This window comes from Pristis pectinata, chromosome 26 (assembly GCF_009764475.1).
Source record: "Pristis pectinata isolate sPriPec2 chromosome 26, sPriPec2.1.pri, whole genome shotgun sequence".
Lineage (NCBI taxonomy): Eukaryota > Metazoa > Chordata > Chondrichthyes > Rhinopristiformes > Pristidae > Pristis > Pristis pectinata.
In genome coordinates, this window is record NC_067430.1 from 14,256,404 (window position 1) to 14,281,208 (window position 24,805).

General features: G+C 39.0%; 1 protein-coding gene across 2 annotated transcripts; it reads right to left on the minus strand.

Moving 5' to 3' along the window:
* Positions 1–971: 971 nt before the first annotated feature.
* Positions 972–23,105, minus strand: fblim1 (filamin binding LIM protein 1). Of its 2 annotated transcripts, none has more exons than XM_052039300.1 (8): positions 22,900–23,105; positions 19,877–20,124; positions 18,814–18,995; positions 18,471–18,591; positions 16,572–16,741; positions 14,321–14,499; positions 11,459–11,579; positions 972–1,952 (listed from the first exon to the last, which is right to left on the minus strand). In XM_052039300.1, the coding sequence occupies exons 2-8, from the start codon at positions 20,106–20,108 to the stop codon at positions 1,839–1,841; spliced, it is 1,119 nt and encodes a 372-aa protein (XP_051895260.1). In that variant the 5' UTR covers positions 20,109–20,124; positions 22,900–23,105; the 3' UTR covers positions 972–1,838. The 2 variants fall into 2 exon arrangements, with proteins under 2 accessions (XP_051895260.1, XP_051895259.1); XM_052039299.1 differs by lacking the exon at positions 22,900–23,105 and adding an exon at positions 21,827–22,075.
* Between the last annotated feature and the right edge of the window lie 1,700 nt (positions 23,106–24,805).

Sequence of the window (24,805 nt, forward strand, 5' to 3'; positions counted from 1 at the left end):
GCTGGTAGTGGAGGGAGTGAATATTTAAGGTGTGGATAAGATGTCACATGAGTGAGTGTCTTAGGACTGCATGCATCTGGGCAAGTGAAGAATACTCCACCCTACTCCTGATGTATTCCTTGAAGATTGTGTAAAGGATTTGTGGGGGAGGTTGTCAGGGATATAGATACCCATTTGTTTTTGTATCCACAGCACTTGTGTAGTTTGTTCAGTTGCATTTCTTGTCATTGGTCTGCAGTATGTTGATGATAGGCCATCTTTGACAACAGAAGGTAATGCTGATTTAGAAACCTTCTAACTTTGAAAACCTGGATCAATATAGTTTCCTTTAGGATGTATGGGAGTACCTCACAGTCAATGAAATAATACTAAAATACAGTCACTGTTGTAAGGAAATACACAACTTGTGTGAACAATTTAGTAACAACACAAGTCGGTGTTTGGTCTCCTGCACTCCCTCCTGACTTTCTCTTGCTCTCCTCAAGGCTGGAATCCATTTTCACAGCAACTCAGTTCCAACATATTCTCCATATACAAATTCATGTAATGCAAAGTGATGGCAGGATATCCCATTACTTGGGCCACACAGCCAAATCCAATATTGCACTTGGCAATTATAATGGTATCCAGCAGCTGGAATTGCTGGATGGCATTTAGCATTCCTAATTTTTTTTTCTTCTCATCCCAGGAACACATGTTCTTTTGCCACCCAGTCTTTGATTAACCCACTTGGCATAAATCAGGGATTGAATTTGGTCTGTATTATTTCAATAGTGTATACTGATTTCCTTTGTTGTGATGCAGTGAAACAGATATATTTCATATTGAATCAAGGTGGGGTGGCTGCTGCTGCTTTTAAAGACTTTTGTTATCAACTAACATATGCATTAGTTTAGAAAACTAATCATATTCTGTTGTCATTATTTCTTATGTACGATTCTTCCAATTCCAAAATGTAATCCAACCTAAAGCATGATTGATTACTTTTATTTAATACAAATATATTTTGAGAGTCAGTGTTATTCGACGTATGCAACTTCTGATCCAAAGTAAATGGGAACAGAAATCTCAAGTACAAAGATTCACAACTTTTAATGCGTAATAGTATATCAAATGTGCTACATATTGAAAGATTGGTTAGTGCTTGGGATTGACAGCAGTATATTTGGGGCTGGTGTAAGGAAGGTGGGTACAAGATGAAAAGACATGAATGCACTTGTATTTTGTGGAACTAGCTTAGAAACAGGCCATTTTGCCCATTGTGCCTGTGTCCACCCTTTGATAGGCTTTTGCAAATGCACTTTCTTGCATTTCTTTTCCCTATTACGCCAAGTTTATGTATAGTCCTCACTCAAGCTAATTCACTTTGCTCATCATAATACATGGAGCAGTAAACCAATTAATTGTGCAGGCCTTCCACTCCATACCTGCCCAATCTGATAATGCTGTTTTGATTAATACACGGTTAAAAAAAACCAGTGGTGCCATAATATCACAACAGAGAAAATGTGATTGTTTGTGTCAGTTTGTATAGCCCCTCAGTGCTGTCACTAAACTGGTAGGAAGGGTGCTGATGCCAGTTATACAGCTGATGGTTTTTTTTCTTGGGTTTGATCATTGATTAGCAATCAAACCAGGGATTTTCGGGTTTATTTGGCGCAATAGAGCTGAGCTTTATAGAAGCTTCTAACGTAAATGGAGTCTGAGGAATGATCTTTCAGAGATACGGGATCTGATATTGTCTGTTTGAAGTGATTATAAATGAAAGAGTAGAGATTTGCAACAACAAAACATACAACAGTTCACAAGTTGAATAATTCATCTCTAAAATCTGGTCTTCAAGTAGTGGAGATGGTATTCAGGGATGTGTGACAAGTCTTGCAAAGGATCTGTTTGTTGAGTGGAAAACATCCTTCCTCAGTTGGATCAGGAGATAGTAAAATTCCACATTTCTGTAACACAATGTGAAACATTTTAATCCACAGAGTAAATATGTATACATTACATTCCAAAATCTTCACTAATGCTAACTTGAACAACCACCATCCTAATCCTACCACAATTAGTCTGATTGTGATGAAAAGCCTAAGTGGACTTCCTACCCCACAACTCTGTCCCTAAATTAGCACACATTAGCAATATCAGTCTAGAATAGCAGCATTTATCAGCCCCAGCATCTCTGCTCAAAGGAAATGTATGAGCAATGCTCTCAAATAGTGGGCCATTTCCTTTCCTGAAGATTAATCTATCCCTGTTTCCTCATTAAAACTGATTAGTTCATAGTAAGCTATCAAATGTTAATATAAAAATGTGTCTTTTATCTCAATGTATGGTATACTATACAGTTCGCTAGAAGTGAAAACATCCCCGCAGTAATACTACGCAATGGTATGCTAATGTAAGGACATTAATCTACTTTCACAATGGCACAATACATGTCTGTCACATGTAATAATTCACACTAAAAATAGTACTCATAGCACAATGTGCTGTAGCTTGTGCACACTTCACACTTCGCCTCCAGACAGCAGTTTGTTCAGTCGTGCAGTATCCAGATTTCAACACCATCTGCTAGTATAATGGTGTTACATTTAGAATAATGAGTTTAAATGCACTGTCATTGCCCTTGCGTATTAGTTGTAAAGACTAGATTTAATACTCTTTTACAGTATACAAAGTAACTGGTCCAGGTGAGATCATATAGAAGTTGGCAGCAAAGAATCAGTAATTTGATAAAGTCACATGTGAGCAAGTCTGAGCAGTATATGGTACCTGATATTCAGCACATTACTTGAAAGAGTGGTTGGTAGATTCAAATCTCTTTTGCATAGTTTGCACTGAAGTTGGATTTTCGTCATTATTCTCAATGTTACGTGGCTTATTACAGCAGTTTATGGTGGTTGGGAAAGCAGCTCGGTAAAAATGCAATCATTATATTAAAGACTAAGTATCTACCATGGCTGTGTAGAGAAGCAAGAAATTGCATTCCTATTTGATGGAACCATCATTCATTATGTTACATATTCATGCTTGAGTCAGTAGAGTACTCGTTATATGTGTTTCCCATTTTGGCTTTCTCTTTCCCATAATTATAACTTTGAAACAGAAAAATATGCACTATGTAGTTTTGGTTTTAAATTTGGGTTTAAGTAGTAGTAGTTAAGCCTTACATTTAAGTTTGCTGTCTGTTTACTACAAATTTAGTATCTCCTGAAATGTTGCCAAAAAAAATCAATGATACTGCACAGTCCTCCTCTGCTTCTGCTCTAGAGAAATACTTGTCCTATCCTAAATTTTATAGCTGCTTTTATGCATGTTTTTTCCACATCTTTAAAGGTTTTTGGGCTCTTGTTAATCTTGTGTTTCAGGTATCTAGAAAATTATTCAAAAGCATTACCTATTCATTTAAGTCAAACTCCATTCTGTTGCAATTGTCATTTAACCATTAAACTATTTTTGATGTGTAGATATTTTGCTTTTAAAGGAAATTTGTGCTGCTGTCTCATTTAGTAAATCATTTCATAATTCAATTAAGTTGATGGCAATGTACTTGCACATCTCCTCTAGAGAAATTTTTATTGCTTGCTGTACGTTTTACATTGACTAAATACTGACTTTTTGGGGGTTGGGTAGATGTATAAAAGATAAATGTTGAGGTCAAAATAACAAGCTTGATGGTCATAGGAGTTAATGGAAAAGACCATTTGCTTCATGCAGGGCAATCAAAGTCTAATCCCAATCTCTCATTGTATAGTCCAGTTTCTGATTTCAAGTATCAAAGGCACATCAAAACTGACAGCGATAATATTTAATTGTTTTAAATCTCCTGTTTCCTGCTTTGCTCCAGCAAAAATAATCGCAGTGTAGTTTCTGTAATGATGCAAAAGTGTTCTAATCAGTGTTTTAAACAAAATCATAACTTTGTTTACTATGTTATGCTATTTTTAAATCCCAAATTGCTCTTTTAAATGGGTTGATCTATCTACATTTGTACTTCAAGGACATGTCTTTGAACCAGGTCTCTTGGTCCACATGAATACCTTTCTGTTGTGTGTTTGCTCCCTTGTTGTTTACCTCGATTTTATCCACATGAAATCGTATTGTCTCACAATTGTTCTCTAACCTGCCATTGTCTTTCTGAAAACCACCTCCCTGTCTCAATTTATCATCCTCTTGTATCATAAACAAATTGAAATTTGACTTTTTCCCCCAATCTAACAATTGCAGATAGATGTAAATGTGGTCTTGGACAGTCTCTCAAAATTGATGATAATAGGCTTCCAGTTTGGTTCTGAGGTGACAGAGGTCAACGTGGGAACCGCAGATTGGATAGGACGTACCTGACTAGGTGGGTGAATGGGTAGTTGGTAAGATGGTGTGGTCTTACTGCTCTTTACTCTGGACTCCTGTGTATTTTGAGGCATGCATTTAAGGATTCTCAGTGCCATCCCAAATGCTCCTGCTCCTCTCTGAGCAGTCTTATACCCTCTACTCTAGCAGGAATCTTGTTGATGACATTCTGCATTGGGGCAGGGATGATTAGAAAAAAGTGAGGCAATGACACATCCTTGGCAGTCGTCATTGAGATTGTTTGTGTTGTGGACTGGTTGGTTAGGATCATGGCTTGCATGCCATCATGAAACAAACATATGATGGAGACATTTAGGTGGGCAACTGACTTTGAGGAATGTGTTCCACAGTGTCTCCTTATTGATAGAATCAAATGCTTTGGTGAGGTTGAAAAAGGCCGTATTTATAGTGGTTGTTGCTGCTCCATGCATTTCACCTCAAATTGTCACACAACGAAAATGTTGTTTAAAGTGGGTGGGGCTGGGGGCGTAATAAACTAGGCTTTGGAGCAGACAGTATTCCTGAGTTCAAAAGCTTGGTGGTGAGGAGCTTCGGTCACGAATCCACAAAGTTTTTCTCCACAACTTGGAAGTGGTGGACCTTGGAGACGCTGTGACCATGACTATCTTCAAGAAAGTAGAAAAATTTGACTGTGGAAGGGCCTCCTTGCTATCAACCATAGCGAATGTTATCGCCAGGGTTATCCTCAATCATCTACCATAGAGCTATTCCCTGAATTGCAGCATTATAACTATTTGTTCTAGAGGCACAGTGGATATCATTTATAGGATACTGTACAATCCTTAAGTGATGAAGTCTTAACTTCACGTAAATTCATTCTTCACCATAGGTTTCCTCTGGCTGCTCTAGTTTCCCCCCACATCCCAGAGATGTATGGGTTGGTAGGCTAACTGGCCACTATAAATTGCCACTAGTAATGTAGTACGTGAGGGGTAGAATCTAGGGGAGTTGGAAAGAATTTGGGGAGAATAAAAATGGGATTATGTAGGATTAGTGAGGCATTAGTGGTTGATGGTGAGTGTGGACTTGATGGGTTGAAAGGCCTGCTTTCCATGCTGTAGCTCTATGACATAGGATAGAAGACCAAGTATTACGTTCCCTGGAACACCACTGGCAACATCTTCCCAATCACACACATACCTAGCAGAACTACCATCCACAGATTTTAAGTAATTTGTAGAAGAATTGGAGGCAAGAGGATGGTTGCGATCTGAAATTCGCTGCCAGAAGGATGATGGTGGCAGACAATCCCCCCCTTTGCCTGCCATCACGTTTAAACAGTACTTGGATGTTTGTATGAAGAGCCACTGGGCTCCAGCCCAAGTGATGGAAGATGGGATAAGGCTCGAGAGCTTTTTCTACTAGCATTGGCATGATGGGACAAATAGCCTTATCAAATTTTCTGATTTTTCTTTTTATCCTTGAACTTTATACTTTCCTTCACCATCAGGAACTTTGTTACCATGTGGGCTGCAGTTGGGCAATAAATGCTGGCCTTCCTAGTGTTGCTGACATCCATGAATGAACTAAAAAAAACATACAATTCCAATAAAGTCTTTAAAAGAGTTGAAAATGTATTCAATCAATCACACATGAATTAGTCTTTTGTTTCTTTGCCAATGCTAATAGAATTGGATAGAGACTGCATTATCAGAAACTGAAATTTAGCTTTAAACTCTTCAACAGCACTTGCATCACCTTTTAAGACAAAAGTAGTTGCAAAGGAACACCATGATCATGGAACCACAAGCAATCCTTCACCCCTGGTGGAACTTATGATAACCTCACCACCTGGAATGCAGTAGTTCAAGAATGCAGCTCCCTGACCACCACCACCTTAGGCATGATGAGGAATAAGCCATTCCTACTAACAAGACCAACATTCCAAAAGTGAATTTGAAATGTGTATTTGATCACACTTAATGTTTAGTTTGCAGCAGAACCACTGAATGCTCAAAATCCATATATTTATTTAATTATAGTTCATAAGTAGGCCTGGGAATGTATCCACAATTCAGCCCATCCATTAGACTGTCTTACCCTGCCGTTAAGTTTTACTCTATCATCAACCGCTTGGCAGAATTTTTTTTTAGAAAATGAAACCGTGAAAACTCAACAAATATGTGTTTACCTCTACTTGTAGACAGAATTTAAGCAAAACGTGTTGCTACATTTTTTTTAAATGTGGGTAACACCCTTGTTGCATTCAATGAGGGTAAACATTTAGTAGTTCTGTTATCCTGGATATCTATGCTTATGAAACATGCATTGTTCAGGAACTGGTATTTCAAGTTTAAGCAGGAAGATGGATCTTATACGGAAACATAAACTGCCAACCAGATCTCACATTTCATTTTCATGATAGAACTGCTTTCCCGAAGAGTTGTTATAATTTTGGCCCAGATGCACTAGGCAGCAGTAGAACTAAAATAACACACCCCTTTGGTGTGATACATAGGGTTGTAATTCTTCTTGCCTGTTTCCCCTAATATTGGAAACTGTCTAATCCATCCACTATTTTTGACGATTAATCAATATGTTTGCCCCAAATTTTGCCTTAGTAGAATATTCAAGGTTAGACTTGCAATGCAAAATATTTTAAACTTGCAAGTTAATGAATATGAGCTGATTAAAGCCCAGGGACTGTAACAGGATGACCAGTTACAATGAAGCAAACAGACTGAAGGATTAAGAAAGAAGGGGAAAGGGGAAATCCTCTGGAAAGTTTACCCTTATATTCCCATTGACTTCAGTTTTACTCGGGGTTCTTGATGCGCCACAGTCAACTGCTGCCTTGATACCAAGAGCAGTTACTCACTTCAACTGTATATTCATAACTCACTGAGAGAAAGAGTTAGCATTTCAGATTGATGATCTTTCTTTAGAAATGGGAATTTTTTATATTTTAAGATGCTAGCTTTCAGATAAAATCTGTTTACCTTTTCCTAGTTCTGAGGATGGATCGTTGACCTGAACCATCAGATCTGTTTCCTGATCTGCTAAGTAGTTCAAATGCTTTTTCCTCCTCCTTCAAACTTCAGATTTCCAATATCCAGAGTACTTTGGCATCTTATTCATCATTTATTATTCACAAATCAACCAATGCTAAAAATTTTGTTCTAGTATTTATAGTAAGGCACCTTGTTAATAAAGTCTTCTCTAATTAAAAATAAGGTGAATTCTGTATAGAGGAAGTAGCTCATGTTAGATCACACTCACTTTCTGCACTGTCACTTTAAACATGGTGAATTAAATTTTCCTCCGTTGTACCACATTTTAAAAAGATGATGGACCAGAGTTACCTGCCCATTTGCTAACCTAACATCTCAAAGACCCCTACTCCGTCTCCATGAATGAGAGGCAGAGCACCATTCTCAGGGACAGCAGCCAGGATGATCAACGATCATTACTGGAGAGAGAAATGTCCCAGTATTTAACTCTCCCTTTCCTTAGTCTCCTTTGCTGAAACATGAGGCTCCCATCTCCATCAACTATTTTATATTTTTACTTTTTAAAAACCTTGAATTAATTCTGCCACATTTAAAGCTTCCTGTTCCTCTAAGTGAAATATCAGACGATGTATTATTGCATCTTCAGTGCATTTCCCAGAAAAGCAACCATGGACTTCCTCAGTTTTATGAAGTTTCTACCAACAAATTAAAGTTCTATCAGGGAAATATGACTTGGGGTTGTGTCATGGGCAGCATTTCTGACCCAAACTTCCCCATGAGCAAAACTGCCCTAAATAATAATGCATACAGACATGGTCTGTTTCAATAACTGAGGAGTTACAAATGGAAGCTATCCTGGTTATGAGAGTGCATGCAATTCTAATAATATTTTTGAAGGTTCGAATGTTTGATGGTGTATTAAGTGAATTGCTGAGTCATACAGAGAAGTTTCCTGTTGCAGCCTTGTTCGGAATTCAAAATGCACATTGCATGTATCCAGAGGAATTTTGGGAGGTTTTCATCATACTAAAATATTTTAAAGGGCAAATACAAAATTCGCCAAAATATAATGTCACCTTGATTATAAAGTACAATCAAATATGTTTAATAATTTAGTTTCGTAGTGAGATTAGATACCTGCAACTGTTGAGCTTACTTTGAAGGTCAAGAGCCTATTTTAATAATCAAAAACTAACAAACAATAGATCGCAAGAAGAAAGTTGATATTGTTTTCTGAAGCGCAATGAGCAGAAAGAAAGACATTTGCATTTATAACTTTTACAGCCTTAAGACATCCCAAAGCACTTAGTTAATTAGGTACTTTAGAACTATGCTCACTTATTCCAATGTAGGAAACGTAGAAACCAATTTGCATACTGCCAGGACAATTATCTAAGTAGTAATGGCCAGAATCTATTTCAGTAATGTTGTTTGAGAGAAACACATCATATTTAATATGAAACCTGGGATTTTTCTGGTCAGCATGACTTAATACAGCATATATTGTTTATTCTTCCAATCTTTTGCACTTTGAGTTCTAGATATTTGGCTGAAACTGCCTTTTATCATGTGACCCTGACTTCATTCTGCAGAGTTTCTCTGTACTTTCAACTGATTATTCGAGTTTCGACTACAATTTCACAGTAAATTGCACAGTAAGGTCTTAACAATGTATGAATGTTGTGAGTCAGTTATAAGATTTTATGATGTTGCATAATATTTCATGTATAATAATTTGCTTTGAAGTAGGTGACTGTTGTTTTGGAGGAAAATATATCAGCAACAATCCTCAAGCATTGTGAGTTCAGTAACCTGTAGGTCACTTTCTGTTGGTATTATTGTGCAAGAAATCTCGGCCAGGACACCAATACTCTGTCCCTTCTCAAATACTGTCGTGGGATTGATAAGGTCCACCTGAATGAACTGTGACATTCCTCAATTAAAGGTCACCATTTCCAACATGATCTATACCTAGCTATCAACTGATTTTCTGTAAGGGTTCTTTAGATTGTCCACTGTAAATCTGACAGAAGAACTATGAAAATCTTAAAAATATGATATAATTTTTGCAGAGTTTCAGTAGCTCCCCTGACAAAGTTGTAGTGGATGGCTAGGATAGTTTTTCAAGAGAACTTAACTTGGCTGGCAGAAGGGGGAGGTGAAGAAGTGTGACGTGACATAATTAGGCAGAACATTTGTGGAGAGATATAGCTTATGCTAAATGGCATGGTTCTAAAGGGTGTTCAGCAACAGAAGGACCTGGGTGTGTTTACATATAAATCTTGAAGGTGGCAGTACACTTTGAGAGAAGTGGATTCTGGAACTCGTAAATATAGATATGGAGCTAAGAAGGTGGGAAGTTATGTTGGATCCTTATAAAGACCAGGTTAGGTTACATCTGCAATAGTCCAATTCTAGTCACCATGCTTTAGGAAACATGTGAAGCTCCTGGAGTGGATTCAGAAGGGATATTAGAATGGTTCAGAATGAGGGATTTCAACTATGAGTTTAGACTGGAAAAGCTGAGGTTGTTCTCCTTAGAGCAACGAAAGTTGAGAAGATACGATACAGGCGTACAAGATCATGAGAGGTTTAGATAGGACTGGGAAAAGTTGTTCCCATTAGCAGTCCAAGGACAGAGGGACACTAATTTAAAATTAAAAACAAAATATAGAAGAGAATGTGTGGATATTTATTAAATCACAGAGAATGGCGATGGTTTGTCTAAATATAGCAGGGTCAATCAGGGCTTTCAAAAGGGATTTGGATAAGGGAAAATAATTTACACAGTCACAGGGAAAGAGCAGGGGAATGGGACAGAATAGATAGCAGTACAGGGAGTTGGCATGGATTTCACGGGTCGAATGGCTTCCTCCACCACCACAACAATTCCACGAAAAGAAATCACCCCCTAAATGCCTCAGCTCCAAAATAGGTCAACCTCACAACTTCGTGTAACCCATCACATCTCTATGTACTGGACTGGTAGCTCTCTGGATCCACTTTATTGCCACTTTGGCCAAGGAAGGGCAAGGAATAATATTCCCTCTCCATAAGGAAACTCATACATTCTTTCAATTCCACTTTCTTTGTCCCATAGCACTTATATCTCCAGACCTTAGAAAGTAAAATGGAGCGACATATTGATTATTGTTATTTATTGTATAATTCCAAACTTTTTATAATTGATATATTCTGATGCACAGCCTTTTCTTCCATTATAAAACTGCTGTTCCTCTGTGCCAAGATGTGAATAAATTCACTTTAGCCTATTCTAGGTTCTGCAATAACAATAATCTTCTGTCCTCCACAGATCTTTCCCATTCCTCAGTGGTGAGAACACTTTTGAGATATGTTGTTACAAATATCACAGCCTGCCTCAAAAACAGAAAATGACTTGAAATGCACGGAGTTCCTGACTATATTTTGTTTTTAACATTTTCTCTTCTATTAAGCCTTTCCTGAATTCTTTTTGCTACAGCAACCCCTCTACCTACAATTCATTATTCAGATGGTTTCCATTTATCTCTGGAGTGCAGATGTGGCAGTTTTACTCTGAGATGTTGATACCGAGACTGCAGAGCCTTGTTGCAGGTAATACATTGAACATGATATGAAATTACACTTCCTGTCTACTACCTAGCACAGACAAATGTAAAATGCATGAAGGAGCAGAATTATGCTTTATTCTGTAAAAAAAACACAAAACTAGTCTATCTGCTACAATAGTGTAGGCAATCAGAACTTTACCCACTTTTAGAAACAAGACCAATCCTGGCTGAAAAATTTAAAGGGACAGTGTTGGCAGACTATTCATCTTTGTGAGATTGTCACAAAGTTAAGCTTGATCCTGTTTATTCAATCCTGATGCATGCATTTTGTGGCAAGGGTCACTGGATATCCATCAAAGTGAATACCTTATTAATCTGAAGGCCAATTATAGTGCCCCCTATAACTACTCCAGCTTAGAAAGGACACCATACCTGAGACCTTTGTAATCTCAGCAACTCTGACTTAAACAGAATTAGAAAATCTGAATATTTACCATGACAGAAAAGCCATCGTTTTGAGCGAAATAAAGTAACCACATTGGGTGCTCTGACCCAGAATCTACTTCTCCATGTACAAGGTCTCACCTCACATCTATAACAGTTCACGTGAAAGCGGAGCCCAAACAGTTCAATGTTGATGCACTCCTCCTGTCCAGTTTCTGGTATGATTGGCATTTTGCAGACACAGCACTGTGGGGCATATCTCCTGAAACAAGAAACATCAATTTTTTTCATTCCATTAATTTTCTTTTATTCTCACTGAAAATTGTTGATTTGGGGATACATGGGAAGATCTCTAGGATATTTCATAAATATCCATTCTTCAGAACCTATATTGGGGAGCTCATATGATGCTCCTTCACTCAAAGTCTACCATCTCATGCTTTCTAGAGGAGCTATATTTGTGCTTTTTTTTCCCTTGCTAACCAGAAAACTGAATCCAATTGTAGCATCACCCTTGCATTTGCAAGGCCTTGTAGTCTATGTTTCCCAGCTCCACGTTTGTATCACTTGTGCTGTGAGTAAGAAAATTTTTTTAAATAACTTTGCTAATTTAATTCCCGGTCATGAGGGGATGATGGAGAATTCAATTATTCTCAATGTGAGAGTAGGTTCAAAAATGTAGAAATATTCTACTGTCTCTAAACTAAATATATGATCATCTGCTTTATATTATGCACTTAAGTATTTTCACTGTTACCTATTGGCTTTTAAATGATACCCAGATATTGAAATCCATAGAATCATTAAAAACATACAGCACAGAAACAGGCCCTTTTGTCCCACCTGGACCATGCCAGTTGTGATGCCTCTTGACATTAATCCCATTTGCCTGCATTGGGCCTGCTTCCCCCTCTGCCTTTCCTATCCAACAACCTATCCAAATGCTTTTTAAATGTTGCAATTGTATCAGCCTCCACCACTTTCTCTGGCAGCTTGTTCCAGATTTTCACATCCTCTGTGTGGAAAATCTTGCATCTCAGATCTCCTTTAAATTTCTCCCCTGTCACCTTATATCTGTGCCCCCTAGTTCTAGGCTCCCCTGCCCTGGCAAAAAGATTCTGACTATGTATCCTATCTATACCCTCAAAATTTTATAAACCTCTATAATGTCACCCCTCAGCCTCCTACTTTCCTGTGAGGATAAACCCAGCCTATCCAATCTCCTTATAACTACAGCCCTCCATTCCAGGCAATATCCTGGTGAATTTCTTCTGCACTCTCTCTATGACTATCATCTCCTTCCTGTAGTGTGGCAGCCAGAACCAAACACAATGTTAAGTGTGATCTAACCAACTGTTTGTACCAATGCAACATGATGTCACAACTCTTATATCCAGCGCCTCAGCCTATGAAGGTAAGCATATTAAATGCCTTTTTCACTACCTTATGCACCTGGTCATCACTTTCAGGGTGCAATGGACTTGCACCTCATGTCTCTCTGCACTGTATATCTATGCTCCTAAGGTTCCTGCCACTTACTCTATATGTCCTACCAGAATTTGACTTCCAGACGTGCATTACCTCACACTTGTCTGGATTAAATTCCATCTGCCACTGCTCCACCCAACTTTCCAGCTGATCTATGTCCCACTGTATCCTTTGACAAACTTTTCTCTCTATTTACAACACCATCAATGTTCATCTTATTTGTAAGCTCACTAATCATACCACCAACATTCTCATCCAACTTAACTGTATATATATATATATATATATATATATATATATATATATATATTGCAAGCAGCCAAGGTCCCAACACAGATTTGCGGTACACCACTTGTTGCAGACTTCCAGTCAGAAAAACACCCATCCACCACTACCCTCTGTCTCTATCACCAAGCCAATTTTGGATCCAATTTGCCAACACACCTTAAATCCGTTGTGCTTTACCTTCTGGACCTTCATCATTTTTCTTAGTTACCTCCTCAAAAAAACTCAATCCACTTGCACTATTTGGCACCAAATATTTCCTGTTATTTTTGTGGATTTGACATGTATATTCAAAGGCATGCATAAGAGTCATCCAACAAGTAGATATTTTGATCATAAAGTCTTGCATTAATAGCTTTTTATTAATAATATGCAGCCAGTAAAGCTAACTTGCTTTGCGTGATCCAAATTTCTGATTGGTCTGCGAAGCAGTTTCAATGTACAACAGTGCCACAGACTGATAGAAAGTGAACTTGCAATTTTGCACCAGACTCATGATGAAAATGGGCAATATTTTAAGACTTTGAATGGCAAGGATAAGAAATTAAACATGGATATTACAATTATTAAATGGGGAAATATTTGCATATTTAATCATCTAAGCTTCTTCAATAACAAAGATTTTTTGGTCAGACACGGCAGGTGAGGAGATTTCTTCATACTTCTCAAAGTCACACAAATTATTTTCACACAGTGAGTGATCAACACCTGGATTGGACTGGCAATAAGTTTATAAGAAGTTGGATGGGCTTTCGGAAACAAATGGATGCAATAATAGGCTAACAATAGTGCGCTCCTGGAGGAATGAACTGATGCAAGTTACATGGACTCTTGTATTAGTTCATTCCTCACTGAAATGAGTGAGGACTGGCCTGATCCAGTCCTCACTCGTTTCCATTCACTTTCCAGCAGAAATCACTGATCTTTTCCCATTCTAGACCAGGGGCATTGAAGCTAACTTTGCCATCCAAAATGCTATTGTAGTTGAGATGTGCTATTTCTGCTCACTGCAGACACTGTGATCAGTACAATAGCACATAATGCAATTACTCACTGAGCCACCTTATGAATTAGAAAGTGTATTAGAGAATTTAAATGATTTTGTAGTACCCTGGGTAAAGCATGGTAAGTCTGGATCTAATTTAGAACAATGAATCAGCATAAAAGGAAACCTTTTGCTGAAACACGATCTTTTCAGTATTGCTTTGCATAGAAATGTAAGAATTATACCTCTGGTAGTCTTCAAGGCAGTGAATCTCATTAGCTTGGTTCACTCCAAAACGCTCCGTTCCAATAAGCCGGTGACAGACAACACATGTGAAGCACTCAGGATGGAAAGCTTTGCCCATAGCTCTAATAATCTGATTCATTATGATCTTATTGCATTTTCCACACTTCTCCAAGGTGTTCTGCAATTTAAGGGAGAATGGAAATCATAGTTAACACCCTCACTGCAGCTGACAGAAGAAGAATCTATTATATTTTGCACATTATATTACATTAGCCAAGTTTGTTGGGTCTCCATTAAATTGCTTTTTCCCTTTTCAATAAAAACCACACTGAGTGAGATGTGTGTAGAAATAATCATCTTATCTTGGGAAGACATCTACGTGATCTGTATTACATCTGGGCCTCTTCCACATGACCAGTATTACATTTAATATGATCCTTTCAAGTCGATGAGCCTACTTGCAGAGAAAAATAAGGTTACTGTTTCCCACGGGTTTGAGGATCTATCAGGCTGTCAGGGAGTCCATTGACAGGTGAAAACTATGCTGTGCCACACTCAGTCTGTCTTCTAGGGGACATCTAATGCAAGAAAATTACAATATTGCCCTGATAGACTATCCTGCCCACAATTTTTTTTGTTCATACTCACATGTGGAGGATAGTGTCCAAAGGATTGCTTTGGCAATGATTTAGTAGGTAGAGTGGCGCACTAGTAGGTCTGCTGCTTTAGACCGCAAGATACACAGGTTCAATCCTAGTGCTGTCTGTGTGGAGTTTGCATGTTCCCCCTTTGACTGTGTGGGTTTCCTCCAGGTTCTCCTGTTTCTTCCCACATTCCAAAGGTGTGTGGGTTGGTAGGTTCCTTGGCTACTTGTGAATTGCGCCTAGTGTGTAGGTGAGTGGTAGAATCTAGGGGAGTGGATGTGAATAAAGGGAGAATAAAATAAAGGATTAATTCAGGACTAATGTAAATGGGTGGTTGATCGTCAGCAAGGACTTGGTGGGCTGAAGGGCCTGTTTCCGTGCTGTATGTCTCTATGACTCTAGGTAGTGGAAGAAAGCAAATCAAAAACCTTACTTATCAACTAAAGATTTCTCAAACATCCTGACAATTAAGGGAAGGAGAAAGAAAAGCCAATAGGGTTCCTGCTGCTGATCACTTATCAAGCACAAAGGAAGAAAGTTGTTATTTTTGGAGATCAGTTATCCCAGCCACAGAATGTCACTGCAGCTGGTCCTCAAGGAAGTGGCCAACACCTTCATGTACAGCTCCTCAGCAGGTGAAGCAGTCCACGTTTTTGTGCAGCAATATGTAGACAACATTTCGGCATAGGCTGATAAATGCAAGTAACTTTCATGCCACCAAAGTGCCAGGCAATGACCATCTCCATTAAGAGGGATCCTAACCATCTACCTTTGTTCAGTGGTGTTACTGTTGCTGAGCCTCCCATCGTCAACATTCTGGGGATCAGAAACTCGATTGAACCAACTACATGTACTGTGGCTGCAAGATCAGGTCAGAGGCTGGATACCCTACATTGAATGACACACCTCCTGATACTTCTTTTCTACCACCTACAGGGCACAAGTTAAGAGTATGATGAAATACTTTTCATTTGACCCGAAGAGTACAGCTCCAACAATACTCAAGAAGCTCAGTACCATCACTTGATTGACACCACATTCACTCTCTAAACATAAGCTCCACACTGGCACAACTTGGCTGCAATTTGAGCAACCAACAAAATACATCATAACTATTTAGCTAGGCTACCACCCAAACCTACAATCTCTACCACCAATAAGGACGAGGACTTTGGTAGAAGATGCATTCAAACACCCTAACCAAGAGATTTCTGTCCAAGTCACACACCTTCCTGACTTGGAAACATGTCATTGTCCCCTCATTGGTTCTGAATCCTGGAACTCCCTCCCAGCAACAGTAGAAAGACTGCAGTGGTACCACCACTTCTCAAGGGCAATTAGGGATGGGCAGTAAATGCTGACCTTGCTTGTGATGTCAGCATCCAGAAAAATGAGCTAAATAGCAAAAATATTAAAAAGTTGTCCACTAATTAGAAATCATCAAGTGTGCATACAGTATATTGGATCAGCTTAACTGTGATGCTGACACAGTCAAAGCATTATTACACTGTCCTAGGCATCATAACTTTATTTCAATAAAAATTATTGCCCTCAGGAAAGCAAAGAAGAAAAACAGGAACTTTACTAAAAGAAATTATTACTGTACCTGGTAGCAGGATTCACAGTGAGGGTCGCCATCCAGATTGTAATAGTTTTTTCCCACCAGTCTGCAGTTACATTTTCTACACTTCAAACAATTCTCATGGAATAGTTTGTCCATGGCTTGAACAGCGGGGAGAGTTGGAAGAATTGCTTGGTTGCAAAATGCGCAGATATCTAAGAGAGGGAAAAAGCCAAGATCTTAATTTCCCCAAATCTAGTGCACTCCAGTGTGACCGGGACTGATTAGTATATTTGGGCTTGGCCAGAATTAGGACACAGGTTAATGCATCACAGTTTGACTGAAACTAAGAGACTAGATTTCAAAGCCAGGTCAACATTCTCAGACTCCAGCAAATACCAATCTCTCCACAATTCTCAGAAAGTAGACCTTCTCGCCAAGCTAGTGTTGTCAGCAACTAACAGATTCCATACTCATTAAGACTTCATGATTCAATGGCAAAGTCTCCAATAATCCAGTTGAGATAAAGCAATCAGTACAAGGGAAACCTTCATTATATGATTTTGTTTCCATGCCCTGGAATGCCTCCCAATACCTTCCAAATCCTATTTCTTTTTTTAAAAACATTTCTTAAAATGTGTCTCATTAAGAAAAGTTGTTATTTGCCAATTTAATAGCTCAGAATCCAATTTCATTTTTACATTTCAACAAGGTGCTCTAGTATGCTTTTCACTAGCCAAAGAACAGCAATGTTCAACAATGTTTCTCTTTTGAAACATTTAAATCAAAATGAAGCTTGTTTACTCTGGTACTCCTAATTGAGAAGAAAAGATGTACACTGTATGACTGCAATATTCTTCAATAGTTTTAAGAAATCAACCAATCACCACAAAAGATGATGTTAACACTCTCCAGGAACTGAAACTTCAAATTGTTCATGATCGTTAATGAAGAATATTATTGTATTAAGAAAAAAATCTCTTCAGTTTCAGGTACTGGTGTCCCTAATCAAACACACCCAAATTTGCTAAAGCACAAATTAAACAACAATGTAAAGCTTCTTCTACATTGTCCAACAATGTGCTTCTACTGCTGCCCAATCACCACCATATCACTGTGGCATTTTTGAATTTGCCACATAATGTATGTTGTATTGAGGCCAATTTAACACTCTGGGTGTACTTTTTTTTCCAATTTGGATCAAGAATATAATTAAAGGGCACATTAAAGTTCTATACCCAAGTAGTCAGGGTTGCATTTAAAGATCAACAGCTAAACTAACTTTGTCCAATAGATATCACAGAGTAGCCACAGGTATGGTAATACCAAAACAGTTCTAGCATTAGGCACCACCTTTAACAGAAAATGCTTATTATCTCTCAGGTAAATGTAACCCACATGTATTTCCACAATGAATACCCATTTCTACATAAAAGTAGAACACAATGATCAAAAAAATAACTTATGCACTCTGCTAATCTTTTTATCAAGACTTAAGCCATGTAAATATGAATTTTGAGATCATACGGCCATGAACAGCTATACTTTAATTGTGAATCAGTTGTGCCATTAACTAGTTCTAGATTCCCAGTCAACTACATGTGGTTAATTGCTGACGCACTGGACAACTTGTTGGGCGATGCATTGTCCAGTCTCCCATTCAAAGTGAAACTTACAACCACACTACAGTTTCTCCATGCTTCCCAGGAGATTCAATACAATCCTTACCAAATGCAGGCAATTAATTAATAATTGTTTTTAAGGTGCTGGTTGGAATTTTTTTCTGGTTGTGGAAATGAAATGCACAACACCAGGTGATAAATAATACAACAGAGATAGCATGTAAATGATTTTAGTTTCCATACAATGTTCAATACCCACAGTTATGCTCTAGGGAACCAGGAAATGTGTGAATCCATTCCACACTAAGTAATACCCACCTACCTGCTCTGGAACCTGGTAACCCATTCAGCTTGTCATTCACTGTTTGAGGTGATGAATTTTCCAGTTTGATTCCCACATTTGGAATGCTGTGTTTCTCAGATTCAGAGGGTGGAGAGAATTCCTGGTTAAAAAGGAATTTTATTTTTTTAAAAAGTACAACAGAGAATTTACTTCAATCTCGTTTTCCAGTTTTTCTTTCACCTTAGGACTGGAAATTAAGATTGCACATAGCACGATTACACTCAATGTCTGACACATCAAAAGTTTGTCAAAAATTCACATCTCACTGAGAGTCAACACTTGTGATACAAAATGGATGAAGAAGAAAAATTAAGCTTCCTACCTGCTGTTTGGAGCCTGCTCCACCATATGACTTCTGCACATTGGTTTGGTTGGAATCATTCAAAGTTGGAACTGTCCCATCAGAAAGCAGAGGTGGTGGTGGAGGTGGAAGTGGCATCTCACTTGGGGGAAAAGCATCTCTTGTGTTTTCTGGAGCAGGTGGAGGGGGAGGGGGGGGGTAATCTGCAAAAAAAACACATAATATGGGCAGGGAAAATTGCCAAGACTAGGGCACATCCATTCCAAATGGTGGGACACTTGCAATAGATTGATCAGAGTGACAGAAACCATTCCCAACCAATGATCTTAATGGTCAGAGTTTGTGCACTCGGCTGCTTAAAAATGAACAATGAAAATTAAAAATGTCAACAATTACTGTTAACTAGTTTCTGAGATTTTATGTTTGTTATTTAATCTCACTGAGCAGACACAAGATTCCACTGTTCTTTCCTGGAAGATCATTACAAGATATATGTAAATTATCCTCTGAAATTTTCTCAGAACACTCATTCTTTATGCAAACTGGCAGTAAGTGTTGGAAGGATTTTTAACTGTGCAGCCATGATAGTCATCCATTTCTAGTTTTACCTGATGCATTATTGTACATACGTTTACCTGATGCATTACGTAAATACATTTTATAGTAGGAATCACTAGATAATGATCATAAACGATCATAAAGCCTGATTGTTTTTTTCCCTGTGTTAAGCAAAGGGGAATTGGGTGGTGGTTAACACCCACTCCTTAGCTGAGATTAGTTAATTAAGGATTGATAAAGAATTGAACGTAGACCATCCTTGTCCATATGGATCAGTAATGCATTTCTCCACCATGCCCTTGGGGCAGACTTAAAATCAAATTACTTTCAACATTACCAGTTCTATGCTTATTTCCACCTGTACCTTTATCATAATACAACAAAAACTTTTCCAAATCAGACAGTAGTTACGACGCACGGCTCCAAACTATGACCACAGTGAGTTTCACAGAATTTCGTTAGAATAAAGTCGCACTGGTGAGAGATTGAAAGGAACTGAAGTAGACATACATAGTGCTTTCCTTACCTTCACTAACAGAATGCAAGTCTGATGGCATGGTCCCTACCACTCCTTTCACACCCACATTTTCGAATCTATTGGAGGGGCTCCTGGACTTGGCTGCAGATGGCACTAACTTTTGGCGGCCATGATCGTCCGCCCTCGCAGCTTCAAGAGATTTATACGTCTTCGGGGTGCTGATAGTCCCAGGATTAGCAAGTTGAATATAAACCGAGGAAACCTTCTTTATCTGAGACATCCTTAGTCTGTAATATCTAGAGAAACAAACAACACAGTATAATACTGGACTATTAGAGTCTTTGGCCCAGGGTACATCTAACCCACTGCAGTGTCCTGGGTATTGCAGAGGTAATTAAAAAAATAAATATCAGCTGTCACTGGATGAGTATAGCTGGTGCTGCTGAAACATGAATCAACTGAGGATCTCAAGAAAATGGAAAAAATAAGCCGAAATATTTAAAACAAACTATCATGATAATACATTGTACTTGAATGGTCATTCATTGTATTTCAGATTAGATAAATGCATTATTGTTTCTCCAATTTCCAGAGTCTGTCAATAAATCCTGAGAGGTCCTGTCCACAGAAAGGACCAATAAACAGACAAGTTTCTCTCCAGTTCACCTTGGTTTCCCTTTCACAGTTTCTGAATCTCTTCTTTCAGAGGGCAATGATCCTCTGGAATTCGCTGCCCCCAAGGGTGGCGTGGAGGCCAAATCATTGGATATATTTAAGGTGAAGATAGATAAGTATTTGATGGATTGTGGAATTGAGGGTTATGAGGAAATGGCACAGAAGAGGTGTTGAGGCCAGCATAAATCAGCTATGATCATATTGAATGCAGGGCAGGCTTGAGGAGCTTGGTTAATTTCAGAGTGAGTTACCAGTCTTTGGTAAGCTGTGCTGACACAGGCTGATAACATGTCTCCTTGGTGACTGGTGAAAGAAAAAGAGTAACAAGACCTGGAGAAAATGCAAGGAATAATTCTTTATGGGAGCTCAAAGAACAGTCTTCAAGCAGGAAGGTTGGCCAAAGTTGACCTTACTTTGGTGCATTGACATTCACAGTTTTGCTGCAAATATGAACCAGACCGAAACCTTATGAACACACCTATTTTGTCTGTACACACTACGAGTAGATCCAGCCCACATCATTATAAGATAAGATAAGATTTCTTTATTAGTCACATGTACATTGAAACACACAGTGAAATGCATCTTTGCGTAGTATGTTCTGGGGTCAGCCCGCAAGTGTCACCATGCTTCCAGCGCCAAAATAGCATGCCCACAACTTCCTAACCCATACGTCTTTGGAATGTGGGAGGAAACTGGAGCACCCGGAGGAAACCCACGTAGTCAAGGGGAGAACGTACAAAATCCTTACAGACAGCGGTGGGAATTGAACCCGGGTTGCTGGCGCTGTAATAGCGTAACGCTAACCGATATGCTACCGTGTATAAATCAAATTAATAGAAGAATGTTAATGGAAATTAGTAAACTTATGAACTGAAAATGACAAGGCCCTTGGGAAGAGCATGTCCTTTACTATTGGACTCAGCTGTTGCTACCAAGTGGACAAAGTCATTGAAAGTTCCACGTCAAGTAAGGAGCAAATGAGACTGTGAACTGTATTTCTGCACTTCCATAAACTGCACCAAGCCTCAATGGGCAACCATTCAGATACATGTTGTTTGAAGGATATAACGTGTTGCTCAGCACATGCAATTAAAAAAAATACTCAGAACGTCGGTAACTCAAACTGTCCTGATCTCTAATATCCTATGTCGCAGTGGAGATCACAGTGATAACTGCAGCCCTCCATAAAGAACACAAACCATAGAAAGACAACCATCCTCTTAGGTCTCAATTTTTTTTAAAATTTTACTTACAGCGTGGTAACAGGCCCTTCTGGCCCAACGAGTCCATGCCGCCCATTTTAAACCCAAATTAACCTACCCGTATGTCTTTTTGCAATGTGGGAGGAAACTGGAGCACCTGGAGGAAACCCACGCAGACATGGGAGAACGTACAAACTCCTTACAGACAGCAACGGGAATCGAACCCCGATCGCTGGCGCTGCAATAGCATCGTGCTAACCGCTACGTTACCGTGCCGCCCCCTTGTCAGTAAATTGAATCCAGGGCCAGTACAAACAAACCAAGGGAATACTGTAGCTTGAGGTGCTGTCTGGACCTTCCTGAAACTGTTACTGTGTTAGGCAAATTCTATGGAAATCACTGATTGTAATGCCCCACCCAGTATGAGGTGTGTTGAGCAAGTAGTTCAAAGCTCAAATCTAAGTATACACTATGTTGACTGATCTCAGGTGGTAGTGCTTGTGGTGCTGGTAATTTGGCTGGTGTCCCAAAAGGTGGTAAGGTTCCTGTTCTCAACCAATCCAAAGCCTTCTGCTTGCAACACTGTATGATCATTCTAAGATAAGACCAATTTCTTTGTAAGTTGCCTGGTAGATGACGCACTTCAGACAAGAAATAGCTTGTCAGTTTTGCATTCAACACACCCAGCGGAAATATTCAGATGCTTATTAGCTGAGAATTATTACTGTTTTGGTTAATACTTTGTATGGTTAATTTTACTTAAAAGAGAGGAAGAAGGTTGGATGAACAATGCAACTCCTCAACCTCTTCAGAATTCCCTTTCCTTTTAATTACGTGCAGAGAGGGAGAAGGGCTATTCATTTAATCTTCTTTTGTATGTGTGGATAAAGTTAAGGAGAAGTACTCTCAAAAGGTACAGCAACACCCACTATTTGAGTGCATTATTGAAGAACAGTGAGGTACCAGAGGATGGCCAGAGGCTGTGAAGCTAAACTTCAGCTAGCATTTGCCCAATCGGTAAAGGAGGGAAGAACACTGCAGGAACCAAAGTAAACAGACATGTAGCTGCCTATGGTCATAAACAATACCCAAGCCTGCTTGAAAACAATCTAGTTTATAAATAATGTACGTTACTGGCTACTAGTTGACACCTAGAAACCCATTCCACTCATGGTTCCCTGAGCCACTTACCAAAGCTGTAGTACTTGCTGTATGAGAGCAAACCCATCCACAATCCTGCAGGGTTTTGTTCCACTAGTACACCTCCTTCAGAGTCTGCAAACGGAACCGCACTGAGCCTGAACTGGTTCTAATCATCTAAATTCCCTCACTCAGGGATAGTCTGTCCGCCTACCTCTGCTTCACTTTACCATAAAAGGAGAATGAATTCCTCAGGCATTAGTACAGCAAACAGGAAGCTGCTCCCTAACCTATCCACTCCGCACAGACGCCGTTATCCATCCAGTCAAACTTCTGTAAAGAAATGCACTATAATGCGGTTCAAGATAAGACCAATCGCTCTGGAAGTTGCCTGGCAGATGATGTGTTTCACACAAGAAATAGCCTGTTAGTTTTGCATCAACTCCTCCAGCTGAAATATCCAGGTGCTGATTAGCTGAGAGTTTTTTGTGTTTTAGTTAAAATCTTGTCTGATAAAGTTTACTTAAAAAGAGAGGAAGAGGACTGGAGGAACATTGCACCCCTGTGACCCGCAACTTCCCCTGAATTCCCTTTCCTTTTAGTTGACTGCCTGCTGGGGATGAGTAAGGGCAATTCATTTAACCCTTTGAGTGCTGCAAGCCATTATTTTAGGAGAGGCATCTTAAAAGAGCTTCTCAGAGAGTCAAAACTCCTAAAAGATAAAGTAATAAACTGAGATATAAAATACTGGGCCAGGCAGGAAAAGATCTTTCATCATTTTTCTTTTTGGGTCAATCTTTTTCCCCTTGAAATTGCAGAATGTTAGTCCCCAAAGATGAAACTTACTGTTAGATTCAGACCTAGAAATTGCCTGGCCTGATCGTTTTTGATTTTAAAACAGCATTATGAAACACCGTAACACTGTGAAAGTCACACAAAGAGTGAGACATTCAACCAAGAGGCTTAAAACCAGCTTTGCTGGATATCCCAGGCTGAAACCGGCATTGCTGGTTTCAGTGCATCATTTCCTATTCATGTGTTGCAAGTTCTTGCACATGTCCGCATCTAGGTCACAGATGCAACCTTTGCAGCCAGCTCTTAAAAGGATGTAAAACAAGCAACATTTCCAACTACAGAGCAGCATTGCTATTGAATGAATAGAGGCTACAGTGATGAAGGAGTGGGAGAGTGGTCCCAAAGGGTCGAGGGACTTCGTAGGCTTATGAAGGAGACATATTCTTTGTGCAAGGGGACCACAGAATCCTCCAGGACTACAACCACACGTTCCTACAAGGGCATGAGTGTATTTCGTGAATGTCTGCATCCTGAGGTAGCCTGCAATGCAAGTAAATGCCTGTGCCTATTCTCATAGGCTAAGGAAAAAGTAGATAGAATCTCTTCCTCACTTTGGAGACCTCACTAATGCAGCAGCAAGCAGCAAACTGGGACATGTGGCAGAACATAGAACACTACAGCACAGTACAGGCCCTTCGGCCCACGATGTTGTGCTGACATTTTATCCTGCTCTAATATCTATCTAACCCTTCCCTCCCACATAGCCCTCCATTTCTCTAGCATTCATGAGTTCAGCAGCAGTGCCTGAAATGATCTTGAGGCAAGGAGGCTGAGGCACGACCCTACCTATCAAGAGGTCAAGGCACATACAAGATTGTTTCTGAGGTCGTAGAAATTCATGGATACTTTCATATGATATAGATCCCTTTTCAATAACTTGTCAATTTAGAGGAATGGAGTTGATGACATAATATTGCTCTGTTTCTACTGAGAAATTTCAGTCCAGTTTTTTTTTCTTTTTTTTTGAAATTTTCTTTTTAGTTTGGTTTGATTATTTACAATTTTTTATTGACTTGGGGATTTTTGTTTCTTTTCTTTTATATACACAATAAATCTTTTTCTTTCCTTTCTTTTATATTGTATTTATCTACTAAGAGATCGT

Bases quoted from the DNA above. Each gene is read 5' to 3' on its own strand.
- fblim1 (XM_052039299.1), bottom strand. From the start codon at position 21,888: ATGTCTGCGTGGGTTTCCTCCAGGTGCTCCAGTTTCCTCCCACATTGC. The intron at 18,996-19,876 runs GTAAGGAAAGCA...TTTTTTTTGCAG, and splicing joins CTTGCATTCTGTTAGTGAAG to ATTACCCCCCCCCTCCCCCT. The intron at 11,580-14,320 runs GTATAATTCTTA...TTCTTGTTTCAG, and splicing joins TGCCTTGAAGACTACCAGAG to GAGATATGCCCCACAGTGCT.